The 24,124-nt window shown below is 38.3% G+C and overlaps 1 protein-coding gene across 3 annotated transcripts in view; it reads right to left on the reverse strand.

Annotated features, from left to right (window-relative positions):
* Positions 1-1,945: 1,945 nt before the first annotated feature.
* LOC129217675 (uncharacterized) overlaps positions 1,946-24,124 on the reverse strand; it is a 147,236-nt gene continuing 125,057 nt past the window's right edge. For all 3 annotated transcript variants that reach the window (XM_054852007.1, XM_054852006.1, XM_054852005.1), the window contains 4 exons: positions 22,755-22,898; positions 20,209-21,723; positions 19,227-19,472; positions 1,946-5,692 (listed from right to left, as the gene is read on the reverse strand). In XM_054852007.1, the coding sequence (XP_054707982.1) occupies positions 5,475-5,692; positions 19,227-19,472; positions 20,209-21,723; positions 22,755-22,898 (2,123 nt within the window). In that variant the 3' untranslated portion in view covers positions 1,946-5,474. The remainder of the gene's footprint in view (positions 5,693-19,226; positions 19,473-20,208; positions 21,724-22,754; positions 22,899-24,124) is intronic.

Genomic DNA, 24,124 nt, shown 5'->3' on the forward strand with positions numbered 1-24,124 from the left:
ACACATATGCTTACACACACATACACTAACCCCGCCCCCACGCACACAAACACTCATACACACAACTACCCACACACTCATGCCCGCACACAGACACAAACACACATGCCTGCACACATACCCCCCTCCCCCCAACACACAAACACACACTCCTACACACACACATACAAGTGATTGCGAAAAACATATTTTGAATTCATGATAACAAAATTCAAATTATTATTATTATTATTTTTTTTTTTTTTTTTTGAGCAATTACGAATTGCTTACAATCCTCCCTTGAGCGTAGTTAATGTTCCTTTGATTTTTCAGAGAACCATGGCGACGAGAATAAGTCTAATCGTGACCCCACTAGATTTCGCTTACTCTTACAGGCCGTGACAATCGCTGAAATTCATGGCAACAAAGAGGGCACTACAGGGAATCATTGTTTTCCATTACGTTGCCATTGATTGGTGGATGCCAGGGTTCCGTTCAGCGCCCCTTGCGGTCAAAATGGGTGACGTCCAATCAAAAATAAACCAACTTTGAAACTTGCCATTGACTGGTGGATGAACAGGATTTTGCATAGACTAATAATAAGAATAGACCGAGCTTTCTCAGACTTGCTGATGAAAAAATGTGTTCATGGATACATCATGTGACTGGTGGGAGGCTTGGCGAAAACTTTGGCAGCATGGTTGCTAGATGGCAGGATTATCTATAGTTTGGCACTCGACATGTATTTTAAGGTTATTGGGTTAGGTGCAGAGATTGAACTGTTTTTCTTTTAGTTATGCATTATTTTGACATTAGTAATTAGTTTTTGATCACAGTTTTCAGTCACTTTTATTTCATTCGGAACTGCTACGTCAGCGTTAGCGTGAACGTAATATCGTAAACGTTTTACGTTAACGCAAAAATGTACAAAACGGTATCTTAAATTTAAATTGTAGGTAAAAATCTTATTGTTTGCCGATTCTTTTTGGGCGCCTGCATCTTTCATTGCTCGGAGAGTTATTCAAATTGACGAAAGAAAATGCACAGTACTATCTAAACGTAAAACTCACTATATTAACAAAATATTCACAACTTAGAATAACAAATTTACAAATCGGACTCCATAAAATCCACATTCTTCCGTGTTCCATCAATTCTATTTATTTTAGTTCTCGCGGGCGTTGATCAGACCCCCACTGTTGCTAGGATATCCACCAGTCACATGGTTTGGTTTATGAGCAGCAAAAGGTTTACCATAGCTCGGTCTACTCTTATTATTAGTCTATGGGATTCTGTTCAATTTCAAGAGCTGATCGGAGTTGCATCGGAAAAGCCATAAATTGTCAAGGCCCGAAAGCGCCATCTAATAGGGTCATGATCTAGTTCATTGGTTTTTAATTGTTATTTATAATAGACTTATTCTCATCATCATGGTTTAATAAATTGTCTGCGGGTTTTTTTTTTCATTAATTTTTTCCCGAGGCTAGACTCAACTAGATTTTATGTTAAAATCTATTCTTTGTGTAAAATCACGCTGTTTTTAGGAAAAAAAACCTATATAAATTTGAGTAGTAAACTTTGCAGATTACTAATTCCCGGACTGATAAGAAATAAAAATACTCTAGCTGTATAAGCTGTAAAAATAATCTTTATGATAAGTGTGCGACTGCAAATTAAACATAATAACCATTTATTTCTTTAATGGATATCTAGAAAACCATCAGTCATAAAATTACGGGTGCGAATTTCTCTTCCATTTCGATTCAATTCGAGAAACAAGAAACCCAAAAACATAATTTGAATTCAAGACGTCAAAATTAAAATTCTTATTTAATTATTTTTGCGTAAGGAAATTGTCTTAAAGTGGGGGAGTAAAAATCTCTGAGGTTCGGTGAACTCTTTTTGCGGGACCACCGGCTAAAAAAGGTTGGATTAAAAGAACTAAAAAAAGAAACACACAACAAAAGATTTGTGCAAAAAATATTTATTGTCCCGAAAAAATGTCATCAATTTTTATATCGTGGAAAATAGTTTCTTTTCGGATGCTCCATAGGGTAGGACGGATAGCACTCACATTCCGTGCTACCGCGTTCGAAGCTCTTTGGAACAGGTGTCGAAATGTGTGTAGAAGCATTCTAAAATATGACGACTTTTTAAAAAGTGTGGAATCGAGTTTCCTCTCTGCTCAGTTTCCATTGAAAACGTCGGGGATATGTTACACATAAAAAACAGATGTTCACAAAAATAAACTGCATCTCAAATGTTGCTTTTTCGTGCATGTCCTGTAATCCTGTACACTTGAATACATTTCGTAATAGTTTTGTTGGTTTCACATACACTATAGTAGGGAAAAAATAAATAAATGCCACTGTTGTGTTGGTTTTCGCTTAACTAACCGTAAGTGTTCGTTGTTACGTCAGAGTGCTGTCAGCACATCATAGTCCACTCAGTGAAAAACATTTTTAGTGGTGAAATAACTGACAACCAATCAGCAAACGGCATCAGCACGTGTTCTTCAAAGGATGTAGATCCAGCCACGCGAGCTGTAAGATGCCACTAAGATTTTGCGTTTGTCGAATTACACGTTCTACGAACGTGTAATTCGACACGTTTAACGAACGTGTAATTCGACACGTTCAACGAACGTGTAATTCGTTCAACACACAGGGCAAGTGACCTTAAGTGGTATTCAGGACACTTGAAAACGATTTTTTTCTTTTTTACTGATGTAAAATACTTTTCATTCCTTTCACTTACAAAAGATATTAAGATGTTGTTACTTTAATTGATGCCAGTGGCTCTGTTTTATGAAATACATAAGTTCATTCAAACTGATTACAATAACGCTGACTGGTTCATCGTGCTAGTATTAGCAATACAGTAGAATCCCAAAAACTCGGTCTTTCGCTGAAAGAAAAGTGGCCGAGTTGCTAACGGGTTGTACAGAAATGGATGGGATCTCAGGTCTTAGAAGTTTTTCGATTTTAAGTGAATTTTTAGATTAGATTAAAATAAAGTTCTAATAGCTCTAGAGCTTTCGCTGTTTAATTTTTTTTTAATCGGAATGTGAGCCCTAATGTTTCCCTTACAAGTAAATATAAAAGTTCTTTTAAAGCATTGTAAACGTCACAGTAGTTTTGTGTTGCCTTTTCTTAGAAGTTTTATAATACTTTATTATTTTGTAAAATAAAAAATAAATAAATAAAAGCCAGTGGCATAAACAGGTTTATTTTTTGAGGGGGGGGGGTACTTATGGATTCAGCCAATTTCTGCTGGATTTTATACCTATTATGCAGTGCCTTTTAATCCGGAATCCGATCAAGCTGTGCGGACGCCAGGAGCAGATGAATGCACGGGACAATGGAAATCAAATCAAGGAGCCCCCAAAGTCTAAAACCTCCATTTCTACTCACCGTTACATTACATGCAAAAAAAAAAAAAGAAGTTGCATTGATTGGCTTTAAATATAAATTTACTAATAACAAACAACCGTTAATATGTTTTCTTTTCTCTCATTTGTCCGTTAACTTTGGTTTAAAATAAATATCATTCCGTATATTTGCACTTCAAATGAGCTTAGGGGAGTCAGTACCCTAAATACTTTCAAAAGTTCGATTTTTTGTTTTTTATATACTTTGAAATTCCATTACAAAACCTTTTTAATGATACAAACTTCTAAGTCGTGCTCATATTAGAATTAAGTTAAAATAAACTTTAAAAAAATTTAAACCTATTTCGATGAGGTACGATATTCCCCTTTAAATTGCAATATCTCGAAATGGTACTTTTGAAACTAATTGTTCCTTTTTCTCAGAAACTAAATGGTGTTAGGCTTTGAAATTTTTACCACCTATTCCATACATCTAATTGCATATACTGAAGTAAAATTTATCTCACATTCGAAAAATATTTTTTTATACAGCGGATTTCGTGTAGTAAAATGGCATTTTTTGAAAAAAATACAGTGACTTACACATCATTATTAAAAAAAAAAAAGCTTTCTTTCTGTAAAATTTTACTTCAGTATAGAGAACAGAGTCTACTTAGGGTACAGAAAAAATTTCATAATTGAATCTTTAACAGATTTTCAATAAAAGGTACATGAACCTGTGCAAATTAACATTGACGGTATAGGGGGTACTGACTTCACTTAACATTAAAAACATATTACAGTGCTAACAAATAGAATAAATATTACATTTTAATAATAATTCTTCTCTATACAAAACCCTCATAAGACCGATCATTTTATACTGTAGTGAGACATGGGCAATTAATAAAACAGAGGAAAACAGACTTCTCATTTTTGAAAGAGAGATCCTTCGGTCAATTTTTGGAGCAGTAAAAGAAAATGATGCTTGGAAACGTTTATATAACTTTGAAGTATACCGTAAATGCCGACAACCCAACATCTTAAGAGTCATTAAAGCCAACAGAATCAGGTGGCTGGGGCACGTATTTAGGCGTGCAGATCTGGACCCGGTTAAAAAGCGAACTTTTTCGAAGATTGAGGGTACGAGGAGAAGGGGAAGACCAGCAACAAGGTGGCGGGATAGTGTCGAGAAGGACCTTAAAATTTTGGGAGTGAACAGGTGGAGAAACCTGGCAACGTGTCGTACCGCCTGGAGGAAGCAGACGGAGAAAGCCTTGGCCTGCACCAGGCTGTTGTGCTGAAGAAGAAGAAGAATTTTCTGGAGAACTTTTTGTGTTGTGTTTATATCAGTTTTATTACATTCATTTGAAGGGAAAGTTGCTATTGAGCCGTCTGTAAGAAATGATGGGTAGAAGTAAAATCAAAATGTATACCGAAAAAACGAAAATAAACATTAATGTAAATGGTGTAGAATAGGTTCATTTAATACTGACTGCTTAAAATATGGTTATGGTGTATTCTACAAATGATTGTATACTGTGTACAAAAAGGAGTAACCAGGGCATAGAGCCCACATGAACTCCAGGCCCTGTGTCCCTTTTCAGGGCCCGATTAAGATATCGAGGGGCCCTAGGCCAAATACTTTTTTGAGGTTCCCTGTGTTCAAACTTTAGAACTTTAGCCATTGGCTGAAACAATTTTAGACATAGACTAATGTAATTTCAGCCGTTTGGGGGCCCCTTAATATCGGGGGCTCTGGACCAGGGCCTAGTTGGTCTATTCAGTGATCAGGCCCTGGTCTCACTTTGGCTTTATCGGGTCCTGGTGAACGCAAGGGCGGATCCAGTGTCTGGTTTTGGAGAAAACGAAAGGGGTGGGGGGGGGGCGCTTCATAAGTCATTTTTGGGAATAAATAGAGGGTTTGGGGCGAGCTTTTCGAAACATAAGTTCCAAAAAGGCAACTTTGGGCAATCTTTAATTACAACTGTGGGTTATGACCCCCCCCCCCCTGGATTCACGCTAGGGCGGGCAACAAGCGAGAAAGTCAGTGATCGCGTGCATACAGAAGGGGGAAAATCCTTTCAACACGAGTTCTTCGCCATGAAACACACACTGTGGAGCACTACATGGCAGTCTTTTTTGCTCCTGGTGGGAGCGAGATTTTCCTTTCGTCGGTGAGCGCGTTCCTGCGCGGGAGCACCGAGGGCCTCCTGGGGAATTCCTTCCTCCAGGCCCTGTGGATGAGGGGCACCATGAGCCAGAGGCTCGCGCACAGCATCGAAGTGACGCCCAGCAGATAGAACACACCCGAGTAGCAGCCGATGTGGTCCCGGAAGTGACCTGAAAAAGTCACACACACGTTAGAATAAACAAATAAAGAAGTATATATCGCGTGGCTTTGATGAGTTGAGCAAATTTTACCTCTTTTTGAGGTAATAGAGAAGAGTCAAACAAAAAAAAAGTGAACGCAGTGTAGTTCTGATGAGTTGGGCGATGTTTTTTAGGTAATAGAGAAGAATCAAACAAAAAACAAAGTAAACACAGTGTGGTTCTGATGAGTTGAGCAACGTTTTTCAGATAATAGAGACGAGTTAAACGAAAAAAAAGTAAATACAGTGTAGTTCCGATGATTTGAGCAATGTTTTTGAGGTAATAGAGAAGAGTGCAACAAACAAAAATAGTAAACACAGTGTGGTTCTGATGAGTTGAGCAATGTTTTTGAGGTAACGAGTCAAACAAAAAAGGGGGGGGGACATAGTGTAGTTCTGATGAGTTGAGCAATGTTTTTGAAGTAATTGGGAAGAGTCAAAGAAAAAAAAGTAAACACAGAGCAGTTCTAATGAGTTGAGCAATGTTTTTTGAGGTAATAGAGAAGAGTCAAACAAACAAAAAAGTAAACACAGTGCAGTTCTAATGAGTTGAGCAATGTTTTTTGAGGTAATAGAGAAGAGTCAAACAAACAAAAAAGCAAATACAGTGTAATTCTGATGAGTTGAGCAAGGTTTTTGATAATAGCGAAGAGTCATTAACATTAAAGTGAATTGGGTTGCTTTTGTAGTAGGAAAAAGATGTAAACATTTGATGGCCGTTATGTTTTGAAATCTTTATAATATTCAACTGCACTTTTTTAATAAGTTGCCCCATATAGTTGACTAAGAAATTATAAAGAATATAAATTGCAGTCTTTTTTGGGTACTGAGTGAAAAATTAATGTCCTTAACCCTTAAACGCATTGTGTTACCACTTGGCACAAGACCAATTTTTTTCTACTAAACTGTCATGAGAAGACGCACTGAAGACGCTATTAAATCAATTTTTACTCTTAAATGTACCAATCTGACGGAAAACAAAAATGATTCCTTTTATCGACATTCGCAAATGTAAGACTATTTTATTTTAAAATTAGATTGAGACGTTCGAAAATGCCGACCATGCTGAATCAAGTTTTACTACTACTTAAATAGCATGGCATTTTTAAGTTCAGGGTCGACATAGTTATATTCATTGTCGCCATTTTGCATAAGGTAAGGGCAATCCCCACCTCCTGGTATTGATAATGTAATGTATTTGCATAAGCGGATTTGGAAGTGTGGAGGCCCCGGGGCAACGAAGGAGTGGAGCCCCTAATCAGGGTTCGAAAAGATCATCCCATTTTCAAAAATATCCGATACTTTGATATATATCCGAATATTTTTATATATATGTATGTATCCGATATTTTCGATCAGCACTTTAATAGTAAATACATCCCCTGACCCGTGAAAGAGGATATTTTGTAAAAATTTATTGTGAGGTCGCCTTTGTTGTGGAGGCCCTGGGGCAGTAGCCCCGCCTACCCTCGCTTAATTCCGGCCCTGTAAGTGGGAGTTGCTTTTGTTGTTGATTTATCTTTTTGTTCAGCTGCACCAAACTGATCCTTTAGTTTCGTTATTATTAAAACCTGAAAGACCGTTAATTTCAATGAGATCCCTCCCCCACGGCCCCCGCACTGCCCACAATTAGCATTAGAACTCAGAGGCTTTGTTGTCAAAATAGAATCGCAGGAGTAGGCCTGGATCCAGTGGCGTGGCTAGGGAGGGGCGGAGGGGCGGTCCGCTTTTGGGGGCGGCAATTTAATACCTTTGATGAGAAAAAAATCCTAACAAGGTAATCAAAAAAGAGGCAAAAAAAAAAAAAAAAAGAACTTATAAATGAAAGGTTTTGGTATGATTACGAGAAGAAGAGTACTACGACACAAAATATGTGTTGTTCTTATGAACATGAGAGAGCATATAATTCCTTATTTTTCTCTCCATTAACCTTAAGTTACAGATTGAAGGGGCGGCAGTAAAAAACGTCCTCTGCCAAAATTCTTATTTTAGAAATTTTAGCATTGGAAAATATCTCGGAGAAACTCCCGACTCCTAACTTCATCAAAGGCTAAAATTGACTTCAGTTTAAAAGAAGATTCGACCCCCCCCCCCCTGTAACTGCGATTTTGGCATAAAATATTTTTCTCCGAAAGAGGGTCAGTTACCATTTTTATCCATTTTTCTGCTACTGTACTGCAGTATGAGCGATTTGCATGCTTACCTTCGAATTAATTATGTTGGATACTAATTTTTAATAAGCGGTTCTCAAATTTAAATTGGTTACTACTTTTAATTTCAATAACGTGAATGCCAAAATAACATTGTTACAGGATATTTATCGTTTGCAAATGAAACTAACTATTTTCGTTTTGTGTTAATCGTGTGCTAGTCAAAAGTATTTATCGTTTGCTAATAAAAACATTTACTTTAATTGGATATTTATCGTCTGCTATCAAAGATATCCCACATTGATAAGCAAAAATAATGGGAGAGAAGAAAAAGCTCTGATTTATTGCACATGGCACACACACAAAAGAAAAAAAAAATACAGGATCGTTTCGACTTTTCAGATAACTTAGATAGTGCCCATAAATAAATACGTGTTCTCCCATATACTCAATTTACTAACAAAAGGAGAGATCAAAACATGGGAGATCGAACATAGTGTCGAAGTCTGAAATTCCAATGGAAACGCAATTGCATTTCTAGGGCCAAACTAGCAACTTTGGGCCCTCGTTGCAGCCAAACCGGGGCCTATGCAGTCAAACCGCTTTACCTGAGCTCATACCTAGTGAGAATGGACTCATAGCTAGAATTTTGTCAAAATCCGTGACCCTCAAGGTCATGCCGTTTGGTCGTTAGTTATAACTGAGCGAAAGGGCGGCAAATAGACGGCTACGCCACTGCCTGGATCCATACATTTTGGGGCCCCTGCAACAAAATCTGAAGGACTGTTTCCTCCCTCCTTAGAATTTGGAACTTCCTTGCTTTTAATACTTATTTCTTTGCAAAAAAAATGTAAAAACATTTCTTTTCCAGCCATGAATGGATAAGTTATTAAAAATGACAAATTTTAATAGCTCTAATCTGTATTGACATCGTTTTCCATGGGGGAAATATCTGGCCCCCCCCTTAAAATTTTGCATATTTGCTCCCATACTGTGCTTGAAATCAATTTAATGTTATCTGATAATTGTATGAGAACTCCTTCATCCACGACTAAGGATTTGCTTTCAAGAGCAACGAAACAACAGCTGTGTGTGGATTGTTGAATATCTTTCAAATGCGAAGTATTTTTCATTTCTGGTTTCAAAATGCATTCCAATAACAAGTAAGCAACACCGAAACCCATTTCAGTGTCGCCATCTGTGGAGTAGACTACTAATCAAAATCATTTTCAAAGAATTTATCCGGGGTGTTAGACAAATTTTGATTCCCAAACAATATTGCTTTTTTTTTTTTTAAGAAAAAAATGGATTTTTTTTTAAATTTAAGTAAAACCTCATTGTTAGATGCAAGCGTGCATAAATATTGCAAGGTAGTAAAAAATTAACGTAACTCAGCATTAGTTTTTCTTTTTCTTCATATATAGAATTTTATGAAAAACGGAAAATTAAAAACTTTACTTGCACCGGAAAAAAAAACAATTCGTCTTGAAAATTGACCACTTTATTTCATTAAAATATATCTTGAGAGTTTAAATAATAAATTAAGATTTAAAAAAAAATTCAAATACACTTTCGTTAACGTATTTAAATACAAAAAGTTGCTGAAATCTCATTAACATTCTGTCATATCTCTTAATATTTTAATTAAACGGGGTAAGCAATTTTTTTAATCTTTACATTTGATACAAAGATGCTCCTGACACAGTTATATTTTTATTAAACCATTTTCTTTAATTAAAACTTAATTTATGTACATGCGTCACGTGCGGCACATCCAAACTGAACCTCTTGTAATTTGCTTATGAACAGGGGCGAATACAGAAAATCTTTTGGAGGGGGCACGGGAAATTGAATACCCCTCCCCCCCCCCCCGCCTTCGATGTTTCATAACAAAGTTTCAATGACTTCATTTTTAAATGTGCTTGTTTTTTTATTATTATTATTTATTCAGCAATCACGATTGCTTATTGCTTTCATTTGACTGTTTTTGGCGTCCTATCATTTTATTTTCCCACCGCCAAACTCCGTAGCATCACCGTCGATCGGCTCCTCAGGATGCTGCTCCTATAGCGAAAGCCGTCTCCAGGTTGCATCCATGTCCTACACACACGTGCATACATACACAACTACACACAAACATACACATACACACACATACACCTACACACATACACAGACAAACACATACACACAACTACCCACACATTCATGCCTACACACAGACACAAACATATGCCTACACACACATACACATACCCCCCACACCCCCTACACACAAACACACATGCCTACACACATACACATACCCCTACACACAATCACACATACCCCCACACACAAACACACATACCCCACACACAAACACACATACCCCCACACACAAACATACTCGAGATTGCGAAGAGTATAATTTGAATTCAAGGTGTCAAAATTCAAATTATTTATTTATTTATTTTTCTTTTTTTGTTAGAATTCCTTCAGGTCAATGAATCTACTTCTAAGTTCATGAATATTATGCACTAATATACTTAGAATGTGGACGTAAAACATCTTTAACGTTTCAAGCCATTTAAATACTAAACCCTATATAATGTCACCGAGATGCTATACAATTAGCGGCTTTACTTAGGAACATTGTCATAATGATTATAACACGAGGGCAAGGGTATTAAATAAACCCATACCTCTCTTGAGTTTTTTCTAAATTAATTTATAAAGAAAATCATAACTTCATAACATATAAGTTTTACTGAAGAATTCAGAAACTATTTTTGTGTGAATTTCAAAACAGTTGCTGATTTGTTCTTAAAGCCATGAAACAGTTGAGACAACATATTGATACGGTAAAACCTCGATTATCCGAGCTTCGATTAACCGATGTTTCTGTTAACCGAGCCGACAAGGAAGTCTTTTTTTTTTGAGCAATCACGATTGCTTATTGCTTTCATTTGACTGTTTTGATGTGCTATCATTTTATTTTCCCGCCAACACCCTCTGCAGCATCACCGTCGACCGGCTCCTCACGATGCTGCTCCTATAGCGAAAGCCGTCTCCAGGTTGCATCCATGTCCTACACACACGCGCATACATACACAACTACACACACGCACATACATACACAACTACACACACGCACATACATACACAACTACACACACAAACACACGCACACATACACACACACACAAACACATACACACGCATACACCTAAACACATACACATACACACACACAAACACATACACGCGCATACACATAAACACATACACAAACACATACACACACACACACAAACACACGCATAGACATAAACACATACACAAACACATACACACACACGCATACAAACAGACACCTACACATACACACAACTACCCACACATTCGTGCCTGCACACAGACACATATACCTACACACACATACACATACCCCGCCCCCACGCACACAAACACTCATACACACAACTACCAACACTCATGCCTGCAAACAGACACAAACACACACGCCTACACACACACATACCCCCTACACACAAACATAAATCCCCCCCCCCACACACACACAAACAGACACACCTAAATACACACACACACACACACACACACACACACACACACACTCGTGATTGCGAAAAACATAATTTGAATTCCAGATGACAAAATTCAAATTAGTTTTGTTTTTCTTTTGTCTAAATACTTAAGCTCTAAAAGAACGACGTGTTTATTTCTCAGCCTTTGCTGTCTGCTGTTCTGCCTCAAAAACTAACTTCTAAGAAACATAAGAGAGACCCATATTTAGAGCAGATGACAAATACTAACTACACCGATAGAATTTTTTTTTTTTTTTTTTGCTTAAAAAATTGCTTGATCGGGGAGCAATTGCCAGAAATTCTGGACTTTCGCAAAGAATGGTAACAGATTTAACAACAAAGATGTACGTTTAATAAAATGATGGATTTTAAATTTTATCCAATGTAGAAGAGTAGAAGCAATTTTTACCCGTCATGCCTTGACGGGCGACTTTCTAGTGTTAAAATAAATTGCAGGTTATGAGAGTACAGGTTCAACTGTAAAGGAAACACATCTCATTTGGTGAGAAACAATAGGGAAGTTGCAACCTATTAAGTGTTCACATTTTGACAATAGGGAAGTTGCAACCTATTAAGTGTTCACATTTTGACAATAGGGAAGTTGCAACCTATTAAATGTTTATGTTTTGGCTATTGGATATTGTTAATTGACCCTCAAAACTAAATAATTCAGCATCGCCGAATTTTAAAACACCGTGGTTGATTTTTAATGAATTTTTAAAAATCCACGCGCCAAAGTGCGCGCTTCTGAAACGTCACGAGCCTACGTCACAGGGCGCGAATGGGCAGCCTTCCGCCGAAGATCCCTTGTTTCCGCTACGGACATTTCAAGCGCACTGATATTTTTATTTTTTAGAAATTCAATAATCCTTTTGAACACACTATGCAGGCCGGATTCGTTAAAGCACAATCTAAATAATCTTCCTCAAGTAACACCAATGAGATATTCGAATATTTACGAGAGGATGAGAAGTTTAATGTTCCAGAAACGCGAGGAGTTAAATGCGAGGAGATAAGCCTTTTACGTTTCGTCTTCGTAGTCGAAGGCACGTTCTTCGGTTTCTCCCATGACATGGAAACCGGTTCGCTAGCGTTTCTCTCCTATCGGAAGAGCGCATGACGTCACTTCCTATGCCATTTGATGTCACAAGGGCTTGAACTTTAAAAATTAATTAAAAAAAACTACTTATCGTATCGCAAAAATTGTTTCACCTATGATGTTCATACATGTTACTCTATCACATAAAAATAAAATTGAAAAATCGAAAACTTCCCTATTGGGCTTAAACCATTGAAAATAAACATGCATGTATTGCGTCATTCCACGGAAAAGCAGTCACTTTGTCCCGCACGTGACGGTTCAGGAAAAAGTAATTATTTAAAAAGGTAATGACGAAATCTTTTGCCTAAGGAATCACACATTCGTTTGTTCTCTGCTAAGCAATGACATTTTTATGATTATCCTTTTAAATTATTATGTTTAATCAAATATATGAAGCGTCACGTGTGGGACAAAGCGACCGTTTTCTATTTTAATATCGTTTAGTATCGTGTGTTAGTATCGCCCGAAATATTTATTTATTGGTGGAACATTACTTGTTGTCGAGTCCTCGTCTTTGAACCACGAACAAGAATAAGGCGCGTTGACATCAAATATTCTTAGATTTTAGAATTTCTTCATGAAATAAGTTATACTTCGTAACTTTTCCGCGGCGATGAGATGCAGTTGGACCTCTGTTTGACACTCTAACGATTTTCTCTATTTAAAAGAAGGGCTTTTCACGGTCCCGGATGCTTCACTGTAGCTTTAAAAGCATTCTATTTACGAAAACATTCTACTTAAAGACGATTTTTTTTTTTGAGCAATCACGATTGCTTATTGTTCTCATTTGACCGTCTTTGGTGTCCGTGCCTTTTTCAACCCCCACCGGCACCTGCAGGCGCGACTCCGTCCCCCGGTAGCCGCTCCTAGTCAGTGGCGTCCATATCCTACACACATGCACACTCATACACATACGCACTCACACACACACACACGCGCGCCTTTACACCCATACACACTCGCCGACGTTCACATACACAGATCTACACACACACACAAAAGCCTACACATACACAACTGTACACACGTAACCGCCCAAGAGGAGAGGTAGGCTTGGAGGGACAGGAGCCGTGTCTAGAATCGAGTGAGTAGAGTAGTAACCAATGAGTAGGGTCCTGTCGCAACTCGTGATTGCGAAAAAAATAATTTGAATTCAAACTTTCAGAATTCAAATTAATTTTTCTTTCTTTCTTTTCTTTCTTTCTTTTTTTTTTTTTTTTTTTTTGTGGTCCCTTGACAATTGTTAAATAGAGAACCAACTGTATTTTTTTTCTCTTACACTGACACTGCGTGGGCAGGGAAACCATTTGTACAGAGTTGGACATTGGCGCTTCTTAAACACGATACAAGGCGGCTTGTCGACCCAATTGCTTGCCGAATTGGCGATTTTTATTTATTCATTTCATTTATTTCTCTATTTATATATTTTCAGGTTAAAAACTTTACTTTAAGATAAACCTTTTTTGGTGAATTCCAGGAAAAAAGGGGACATGACACTTGAATTTAAAAAATTAATATTCTGTCACTTGCTTTATACCATTTTTTTCAGAAATAAATGAATCTTGAATATGAACCTGTTTTTCCCACGTAGTACGCTGACTTTCAGAAAATCAAGGGTAAAATCAAGTTTTCTCTTTGTGTTTTGCAGAGCAAGAAATCTCTGTTTTGTTATACAGGAATTTCAATACACTTGTCATTAGAATATAATATTTAGGTTAACTTTATATTTTGAATGCATCTCAGTTAGTTCACCAAGAACCTATTAGGTATAGAAACTAATCTTTCTTTATTTATTTATTTATTTATTTTTTTTTTTTGTTTTGTTTTTTTGTCAAAAAAGCATAGTTATAATTTTAATCGATATTTAATTTATGTGGTTTCCAATAGTCACGGAAGGAAAAAAAATATGGTCACGGAATAACATTTATCTATAAGCTGATACAGGGTAAAATTTTAGAATGCTAGTAGAAAACAAACTATTTTTAAAAGTTAGTAGTCACATTTGAAACATATATCCTTACTAATATCATAAATGTGAAAATGACTTTGTTTGTTTGTTACCTTTTCACGCCTTAACTACCCAGCCGATCACCCTGATATTGTGTATACACGTTGTCAGGGCTGGTGGGGTGAACATAGTGTACCTTTCCTTTAGAAAAAAAATGATCTATGATTTTTATTCCAATTTTAAAGAACATAAAAAAATTGCAAATATGACATCGAAAAACAGTCATATTTGTCGGATTTTTGCAGCATGTTAAAGCCATTAAAAAGCTGCACAAAGGGAACTTTACCCGAAATTCGAGGGAGGATTGGAACACCCCTAATTCGTCATTTAAAGTTGATTTCATGGTCTAAAATGAGGCTTATCTTGATTTTTAGACTTATATTGCGAAGCGTTTTAGACAAGAAAGGAAGTTTTCGTATCACGAGTATAATATGAGGCTTACCTTGATTTTTAAAGATTTACGTGTTTTCGCCAAGACAAGTAGTTATTTTGTCGCCAAAAAAATATATTTTTCTGAAAACAAATGCATGAATTCTATTTTAGAATTGAAGCCATGAGTCTGCTACAGATTGTTTTCATTTGGGTTTTTAGGCTTTAACATAATTCATTACTCTGCATGCAAAAGCTGCAATATTATTTGTAATTTTGTCGCAGCAATTTTACATGTAAACGCCTTTTACTTCTTGGTCCTTACGTATTCCTCAGTTAACCCTCAACTTCGCCAAGCTTGCGGGAAGATATCGATTACGAAGATAATTGGCCATTTTTCCAATGGTCGCCAAGTTTTTGACACCTAAGACCATGTACTAAATTTTACGTTTTTTTAAAATGTAATCAATATAATTATCCAAACTGTGCCAAGCTCTCAAAATTCCCAAACTTGCAAAACACACTTTGGAAAACTTTTGGTTAAGATCCCCCCCCCCTCCTTTTAACGATACCGTAAATCGCAACAGAACAAGCTTATAACATTTAATAACATATGTAAAATTATCGGGTACTAACTGAATAAAATACGACTAAAACTTCCCTTTCTCAGTGTTTTGGCTCGATTTCAAAAAGACATGCGACAAAAGTCTTTTCATCCTTAAGCTCATTTCTTTTGAATTGAAAAAGGCGTTCCTGATAACGCCCGAAACACGTGTCTGCAGTCATCTGTAATTTGTGCTTTTTCACGTTGCTATTTCTTACTTTACTTTTCAGCACAAAGGTATTTATTTGTCTTATTTTGCAGAGTATTAACCTTTAAAGTTAAAGAAATAATTAATTCTCTGGTTGAAAACTCATACTAATTTTTGTACAACACGTAAAAATATTTACAAAAAAAAAAAAAAAAAAATTGAATTTTGACCTCTTGAATTCAAATTATGTTTTTCGCAATCACGAGTGTGTATATGTAGTCGTATGTGGGTATGTGTTTGTGTGTACGGGTTATGTGTATGTGTGTGTAGGCATGTGTGTTTGTGTCTGTGTGCAGGTGTGGGTAGTTGTGTGTATGAATGTGTGTGGGGGGTATGTGTATGTGTGTGTAGGCATATGTATTTGTGTCTGTGTGCAGGCATGAATGTGTGGGTAGTGGTGTGTAGGTGTGTGTGTATGTGTGGGTGTCTGTATGTATGCCTGTGTGTATGTGTTTGTGTGTGTATGTGTGGGTGTCTGTATGTATGCGTGTGTGTATGTGTTTGTGTATGTGTGTGTAGGTGTATGTGTTTGTGTGTGTATGTCTGTGTGTGCGTGCATGTGTAGTTGTGTATGTATGCGCGTGTAAGTGTAGGACATGGATGCAACCTGGAGACGGTTTTTGCTAGAGGAGCAGCATCGTGAGGAGCCGGTCGACGGTGATGGTGCAGAGGGTGGCGGTGAGAAAAATCAAAAGACGCCAAAAACAGTCAAGTGAGAACAATAAGCAATCGTGATTGCTCAAAAAAAAAAAAAAAAAAGGAAATAAAATCAGAAAAAAAAAAAGCTCTATGAGGGAAAAATGAAGAAAAATCGCCAATAAATGATCCGTGAGCATAGTTTTGGCGACAGATGGGTGACTCGTAGCGAAAATAAAAGTTATTAAATGCTTCACTGTGACTTCCACTGATTAGTCCGAGGAAAAGTGTTGTCATCAGATGAGAATATCTCGCTAATGATAGAACAGTAAACTTTCGTTTATCCGCCAGCGGATTATCCGCGAGTCAAGCAACAATCCAGACCATGTATTTTCGCAGTAAAAACAAAGACCAATGGCTGCTTTTTGTCGAAAAATTGTTTTAACTCAGTTGTTTCTTTCATTTATTTGTTTCTTATTTTGGGCTTTCTTCACCGACATACACTTGTTCTTTATTGATGTTAAGTCTTATTATGGAAAAATACAAAACATTTTAATGCACTGTATATATTTTCATTGTTTTTAGGAAGTAACCAAATATTGTCGGTTCCAAAGCACTTGACATTTGTGAGACTAAAACTCAAAGAGATAATCGAGTTCAAAGTATTAAGGGAAGATGAGATTGGAACTCATCCCCCTTTCAGAGGAATGACAGGTTGCCGAAGTAAAAAAAACGAAGTACTTATATCTTGCATTGCTATTCCGAAAGAAAAGGAAATGTTATGCCGTGCTATGCAGAAACAAACTACTAAACCTCGAACAATTTGAAAAACAGCACTCTATTCATGCATATAATTTAAAACCCTTTTTAACCAGGGTTGGCCGGACTGGACCCAATTGGGTTGGACCCAATGGGTTTTTTTTTTGAAAAAACCCATTTAAAAAAACCCATTATTTAGCCCACTTTTGGGTTTTTTAAAATTTTCTGAGAACTTTTTTTTTAAAGTAATTAATTTAAATACTTTTACAATTTAAACTTCTTTTTTATTTCTTCTCCACAATAGGCAATGGACATAAAAAATGAATTTTGAACTTTAATAGCATTTCTTAACTCTTAAGGGCATTAAAAAATGCTTCAAAGATTTCAAATAAATATATTTAACTTTTTTCCTTCAACTGGTCAATAAGGAACTCAAATTATCTTGACTAAGTCCTGTCACGTCAGGTTTTCTCAATATTTGCAGATTGTACAAAGGATACTACTTTAGCTAAAAGGCTCTCATGTGAATTATTTTCTGCAAACCAACACGTCACAAAACTCGAATAAACAAGGTATATTTTTTAGAAATTAACAGGTTTTACAAATGGTCGGACAGAAAACGGAATAGGATGTACAGTATTTTCATTATCTTGCGAAAATGTTTAATATTTCTTACTCTGTACACAGAAACAGAAAAACAGGCAACATAAAATTCAAAGAAATGTCTTGATTAAGCTGGAATTCAGTAAAAAGGGATTTAAACTACTTGAGGTTCTACAGTAGTTTTACATAACAAAATGAAATACAATAAAGTAAAATACAAAAAAAAAAAAAAAAAAAAATGTCGAAATTAAAAACGAACAAATAAACAATAGATTTTATCACTCAAGAAGTAACTTTGCCTTAACTGTTGGTAATCATGGAAACTAAAAAATCTGAAACTTCACCATTCTTGAATTTTGTCGTCTTTTATACCTTTCTTCAGATAACGCTGAATTTTCCAGCTTTTTTTATCAAGACAATTTTTGTGCTTTGTCCATATACTTATGCTACAATATGCTATGAGTACCCCCACCTTTCCCCTAAAAAAAGACCAAAAAAAAAACCATATTTCTTTTAAAAAACCCAGCTTTAGTTGGGTTTTATTTAAAAAAACCCAAAATACCCTGGGTCCATGGGCTTTTTAAAAAAACCCCGGGTTTTTGCCAACCCTGTTTTTAACCGCTATAGAGCCAAGTCCGCTTATTGGACTATCGGTTAAAAGGATACCCCGCTTAATATAATACATTACCAAACCGATGTAATATGTTATTTTGATCCCGGTTAATGGAATACCCCGCTTAATAGAATATTTTTAGTGGCAAAATGGCTATTCCGTTAAGCGGGTCCGACTGTATTTTTTCTCAAAAGATGTTATTGACGGCGGGTGTAAAGTGGTGTAAGGGCCTGTTCACATATCGGCCGTCCGTTCCGTCCATCACGTTTCTTTCCTCCCGAAACAGGTTTTCTTTGCTGGTTGCCATGACAGCAAGCCGTCTTGGACGGGACCGGTTTCGATCAGAAGAACCTTGATATCTGACGGCCGTCAAAAGCAAGACAGCATTTCATTGGTTGCCGCGAAGCATCGCGCTCTTTTCTCTCGTGGGTGATTTCAGGCACGTGACTGATGTGCGGCGACCGTATGTGAATGCTACCCTGTTTTCGTAGGCAGTACGTCACGTCAAAAAACGGGATGGACGGAACGGATGGCCGATAAGTGAATTGCCCTTAAGGGGTAGTTTGCACTACGGCCGTCCGTTTCGTCCATCACGGCGGGTCCATCTCTCTGGCGGGTAAATTCAGCCACGTGATCGATGTACGGCGATCGTATGTGAATAATACTCTGTTTCCGTCGGCAGTCCGTCACGTCAAAAAACGAGATAGACGGGATGGGCGGCCGATAACTAAACTGCCCTTAAGTCATAAAACGCTGCGTTTCGCATCTCGGTGAATATCTGTCGTACTAACGTTTTGTGTAACTTCTCAAACTGACAATGCCTTTGTGCACAGTGCTGTAGAAATGTCTGTAGACATACTCACCGATGACGAGCGGGACTAGTAGGACGACGGGCGCCGAGAGGACGTTGCTGGACGCGATGGCGACGGCCTGCCCGCCCGGCGGGACGAACTCGCCCATGAGCACGGGGAAGGTGATGACGGTGCCCGATTCGAACATTCCGTAGCAGACGACGCAGCACAGCAGAGACGTCGACCCCGTCACCAGGGAGAGGGAGGCCGAACACACTCCCATGCCCAGGAAGCACAGGGCGATGAAGTGGCGGCGAGCTGACAGGAGGAGAGAGAGAGTGAGGTTAAGTAGATAGATAAAAAGGAACAGTTTCAACTTTGGGAGCCCCTACAACGTGACCATCCCTAACACATAACTATAACTAGATTACCTCCGAGAGATGGCGCTACCAATCATTTACATCTCCACAACTCTAACTTGAGCCTGAAGGAGAGGGAAATGTTCTACCTACCTCCACCTAAGGGGCATGGTAAACAACAAATCATCGGGCCCACTGATTGAAGAAGTTCCTATACCCTTATTGTACTATTCATAGTCGGTGGATCGTATAAGGTTTGTTAGATTGAATCTGATACCGATGCCCTAACCACTTAGTGCTCTTTTGCCTTTGGTTACATTCACACACAATTTACAAAAGGATCACTACTGACGTAACACAAAAGTTGAACTAATATCGTAACAAGGGCGCCCATATGCAAAATTTTAAGGGGGGAGGGGCTCAGATATTTTCCCCATGGTTTAACAGGATACTTTCCCCATAGAAATCGATTGTAGTACAGACTAGAGTCATTAAAGTTTGACATTTTTAATGAATTATTCATTATTGGCTGGAGAAGAAATGTTTTTACATTTCTGCAAAGAAAAAAGTATTGAAGTTCTAATTTCTAAGGGGGAGCTTTAGCCCCCACTTGCTCCCCTATATGGGCGCCCTTGTATCATAACCATGAATCAGATTTTTTTTCAAACTCTAACTATAGCATTTTGAATACTCACACATGTAGCCTCTGTCCGTGATGACGCCGAGGGTGAGGGTGCCCACCAGGTCGGCAATGGACAGGACCATCAGGACATAATGGACGTCGCTCTCTGGAATCTGCAGGTCCTTGGCGAAGTCCTCGATGATGGTAATCAGGCAGACCATGACGAAGGTATACAAGGACATGGTGAGACTGATGACGATGAACATTGGCATGCCCAGCAGACGCATCCATTCCAAGCAGAACGAACGCGTTTTCCTCACCAGGGGGTGGCCGCGTTTAGAACCACACCTCTGCTTTCGGTCCATGAGCAGTTTGGTTGACGTGGACAGGCTAGACGTCTGGAAAGGTTTGTCGTCCGAAAATAGTTTAGTGGACAGATTAGACGTCTGACAGTGTTGGTGGTCCGAGAACAGGCTCACGGACTTACACAGATTAGACGTATGGCAGTGATTGCGATCCGAGAACAGTTTGGCGGATGCGGACAGACTCAATGGTTCACAAGGTTTGTAATCCATGAAAAGCTTCGCGGACGGGTACCGACCAGATGACTGGTTAGACACAGGAAGAACACTCGAGTTTCGACCACATCCACCATTCCTCACACCACATGTCCGATGAGAGGCCACATTTTCAGCCATGTTTATGCCATCCAAGACTTTCATAGATTTGATGTTTTTCAAGTAGCTATCCGGTTTGCCGGATATGGCTTTTAAATTTTGTCGATGATCACCGATAAGTCGAACTGGATTTCCGTAGAAATCCAAAAGTTGGTTCTTGGTGCCTTCAAAATTTTCATGGTTATTGTTTAGCGTTGCGTTCAAATTTGAATAGTGTTGAGAGTGAGGCACACACGGACACAGAATGCAATGCAAATTTCGAAATGCCACCAGTTTTATATTATCGTTCTGAATCGACGGCAGATCTAATTTCAACGCATACTTCTGCCTGAAAAGCGACACGGAGACCATCTGCTTCAGTTTGGTCAGTTTCGCGATGTATTTTGACTTAGACTTGCCTTTCGACAGCGAGTTTTTGGACACAGTACTCAGACGCGACTTAGGAACATGATTTGGCAGAGTAGCGTCAGTAGACGGAACGGAATCACTTTTGCCGCGGAACCCGGTGACGTAAGAGTCATGATGATTGGAGTCCTCTTGTAGCGTGACAGATGACGTCAAACAAATGGGCGGGGCGACGGTGGGCGTCTTCATTTGGTGTGTCCTTATAGCTGCATACTTAAGTCTCAACCGCTGCCACCAGGAATCTCGACTGTCTGAGGCAGTCTTTCTGTCACTGGGGTCCTCTAAGAACATAGAAGCGGCTAGAACGTTCAGAACAGTTCCGGAGATGATGAGGAACGTTCCGGGGAGTCCGTAATTGCTGAGTAGAATGACCACTAATGGAGGGAAGATGAAGGATCCGATGTAAGACCCGGAGTATGAAATTCCGGAGGCAGTGCCACAGTGTTTGACGAAATGTTGGTTGATGGCCAAGGGGAGAAGACACGTGGCTAATCCATATCCTATTCCTGAAAAGGCACATTATTAGCATTTAGGTTTTTTTTTTGAACAATCATGATTTGCTTCAAATCGCAAACAACACATCAATACGTAACAGTCACTTCTCTATACATTCGTGAGGGATTTTATTATTATTCAGGTTCATTCATAGGAAGTGAATGAGCTGGAGGTGGGAAACCTTTGCCACCTCCAGCTCAGTCACTCCTTTTCCGGGCTGATGAGTGCTAATAAGCACGAAACTGCAGTCCTCGACTGGAATTGACTGAGCTGGCGGTGTATTTCTGCCTTAGCCCTGGCTATAGGGCGGTAACTTACTGAATATATATCTTCTCTATTTCACATTTTCTATCTTTTTGAAAAAGATTGGAACAGTACTTTTATTCGGGTACTAAAGCAATCCTTATTTTATTTTAATTTTCTTCGAGAGCATCAATAATTGGATTCTTCACTTGACAACTCCATAAAACTAAGAGTAAAGAAAGATTACGAAGAAGGTATAGGAGTAAATAGGCCCCAGCGTTACATTTTCTGCCATCGCATGGTCAGAAATGTACTGAACCAAAACTTCAATATAAATTCACACGTTAAGCATTGATAAAGCACTATTAGGGCGATTCTCGAAAAAATGTCCCGTGCGTAAAGCTAAGCTTTTTATTTTATTCAAAAATTAATTATTCTATTAATTGATTATGGGATAAACTCATTAAAGCAGAAATTATGTTTTAAAAAAAATAGATTTAATAGATTTCGCAACTGCAACTAATTATTAGTTGCAACTGATGACGAACACTTCGGAATCTTTGGCAATCTGTCTGACTCACAATCATTTATAATAAGAAATCGTAGTTCTGATGTCATTCTCTTCTTCCAAAAAAAAGGGGGGGGGGGGCAGATTTTTTTCTTTTGAAAATGAAATTGAATAGAAAAGTTCTCTTCAAATTACTGTGCATGCAAAAATGTTTGAAAATGAATCGTTAGAAGAAAACAAACGGTGAAGTAAAGCTTTAGCCTGGAGAAGGAATGAGAAAGAGGGGCTTACCGAAGAGTCCTCCCCAGCAGACGGTGATCCAGAAGATGTCCTGGGCGAAGAAGCAGAGTCCGGCACCGAGCGACGCCAGGACGGTGCCGGAACAGACGACGACGCGCACGCCCCAGCGCTGGCCCAGGTGGCCGACGAACACACCTGCAGGACAAGGACACCAGGGTTAGCGGAGAGACAGGAAGAACAGCGTAGTACAGAACTGATTTTGAATCTACACTACAACCATGCATGTTTTATAGAGCAGCAGCGCGAAAATCCCCCGATTACGAAATCGCCGCTAAGGGCACTCTGTCTAAAATAACGATGCCAGTCACGCAAGAGAAAAAAGAGAGATTGCAATCGGTTTCTTTCAGGCACTTCTCCGGGGGGAGGGGAGGGGCATAGCCCTCCCGGAGTATGCCAACTACCTCCCCAGCCCCGGAGAAAAAAAATTGTTTTACACTACCATGAGGAGTTTATTTATTTATTTACTAGCTATACCCGACGCGCATTGCTACGCCAACAAAAAAATACATCATTATACTGATTTTCATGACAATAGGTTGAACGGGGCAGAAGTTGCAGTGCCACTTGGTGGCGAGTAGCTTCAATGAGCATATTATGCACCTTCTCCGTGGAAAAATACATATATATAGCAATTTTCATAATAATCGGTCCAGGTATCCAGTGACTCTACTCAAATTTTGTACTCACGCAGTTTGCAAGATCAATCCATCGCTAAAAATATCAAATAGAAAAAGTTTTAAATCCCCCCGTTGCATGAAAAGCCATAAAACAATAAAGAAAGAATGTATTTGTTCAAACTCGAGAAAAATGGTAACTTCTTATCAATGAGATCTTTCACGCGAATTAATTTCTGCAGCCGATCATTTTATTCGTATTTATCCGATGGATTGTGACATAAATTGGAATAAAAAAGGAACGGATTTTTTTCCAACTGGTCTATAAACATTCCCAGTACCAAAAATAACAAACGGTGAAAGTTTCAGCCACATCTGCCGGGTAGTTTTTGAGTTCATGGATGACATACAGACAAACATTCATTTATATATATATAGATTTATTTATTTATTATTATTATTATTATTTTGATGAAAAAAATATGGAAATAATTAATGTCCGACGCTTAACAAACATGAAGGGAGGTCCGTCCCCCCTTCTTTTGTCTGTTGTCTGTTCATTGCTGCTGTGATAGAGTGGTGGTTGGAACTATGGTATCTATCTAGTTCTAAACTCAGACAAAGCATTGGTGAGGTCCTATTGGTGTGGTCCGGTTCGGCATCTTAAGACATGTACACTGTGTGCACTCGTGCTTCAATCTGGCTATGCCTGTGTTCGTTTCTCTTTTGTTTGAAGTTATAAAATTA

This window comes from Uloborus diversus, chromosome 2 (assembly GCF_026930045.1).
Source record: "Uloborus diversus isolate 005 chromosome 2, Udiv.v.3.1, whole genome shotgun sequence".
NCBI lineage: Eukaryota > Metazoa > Arthropoda > Arachnida > Araneae > Uloboridae > Uloborus > Uloborus diversus.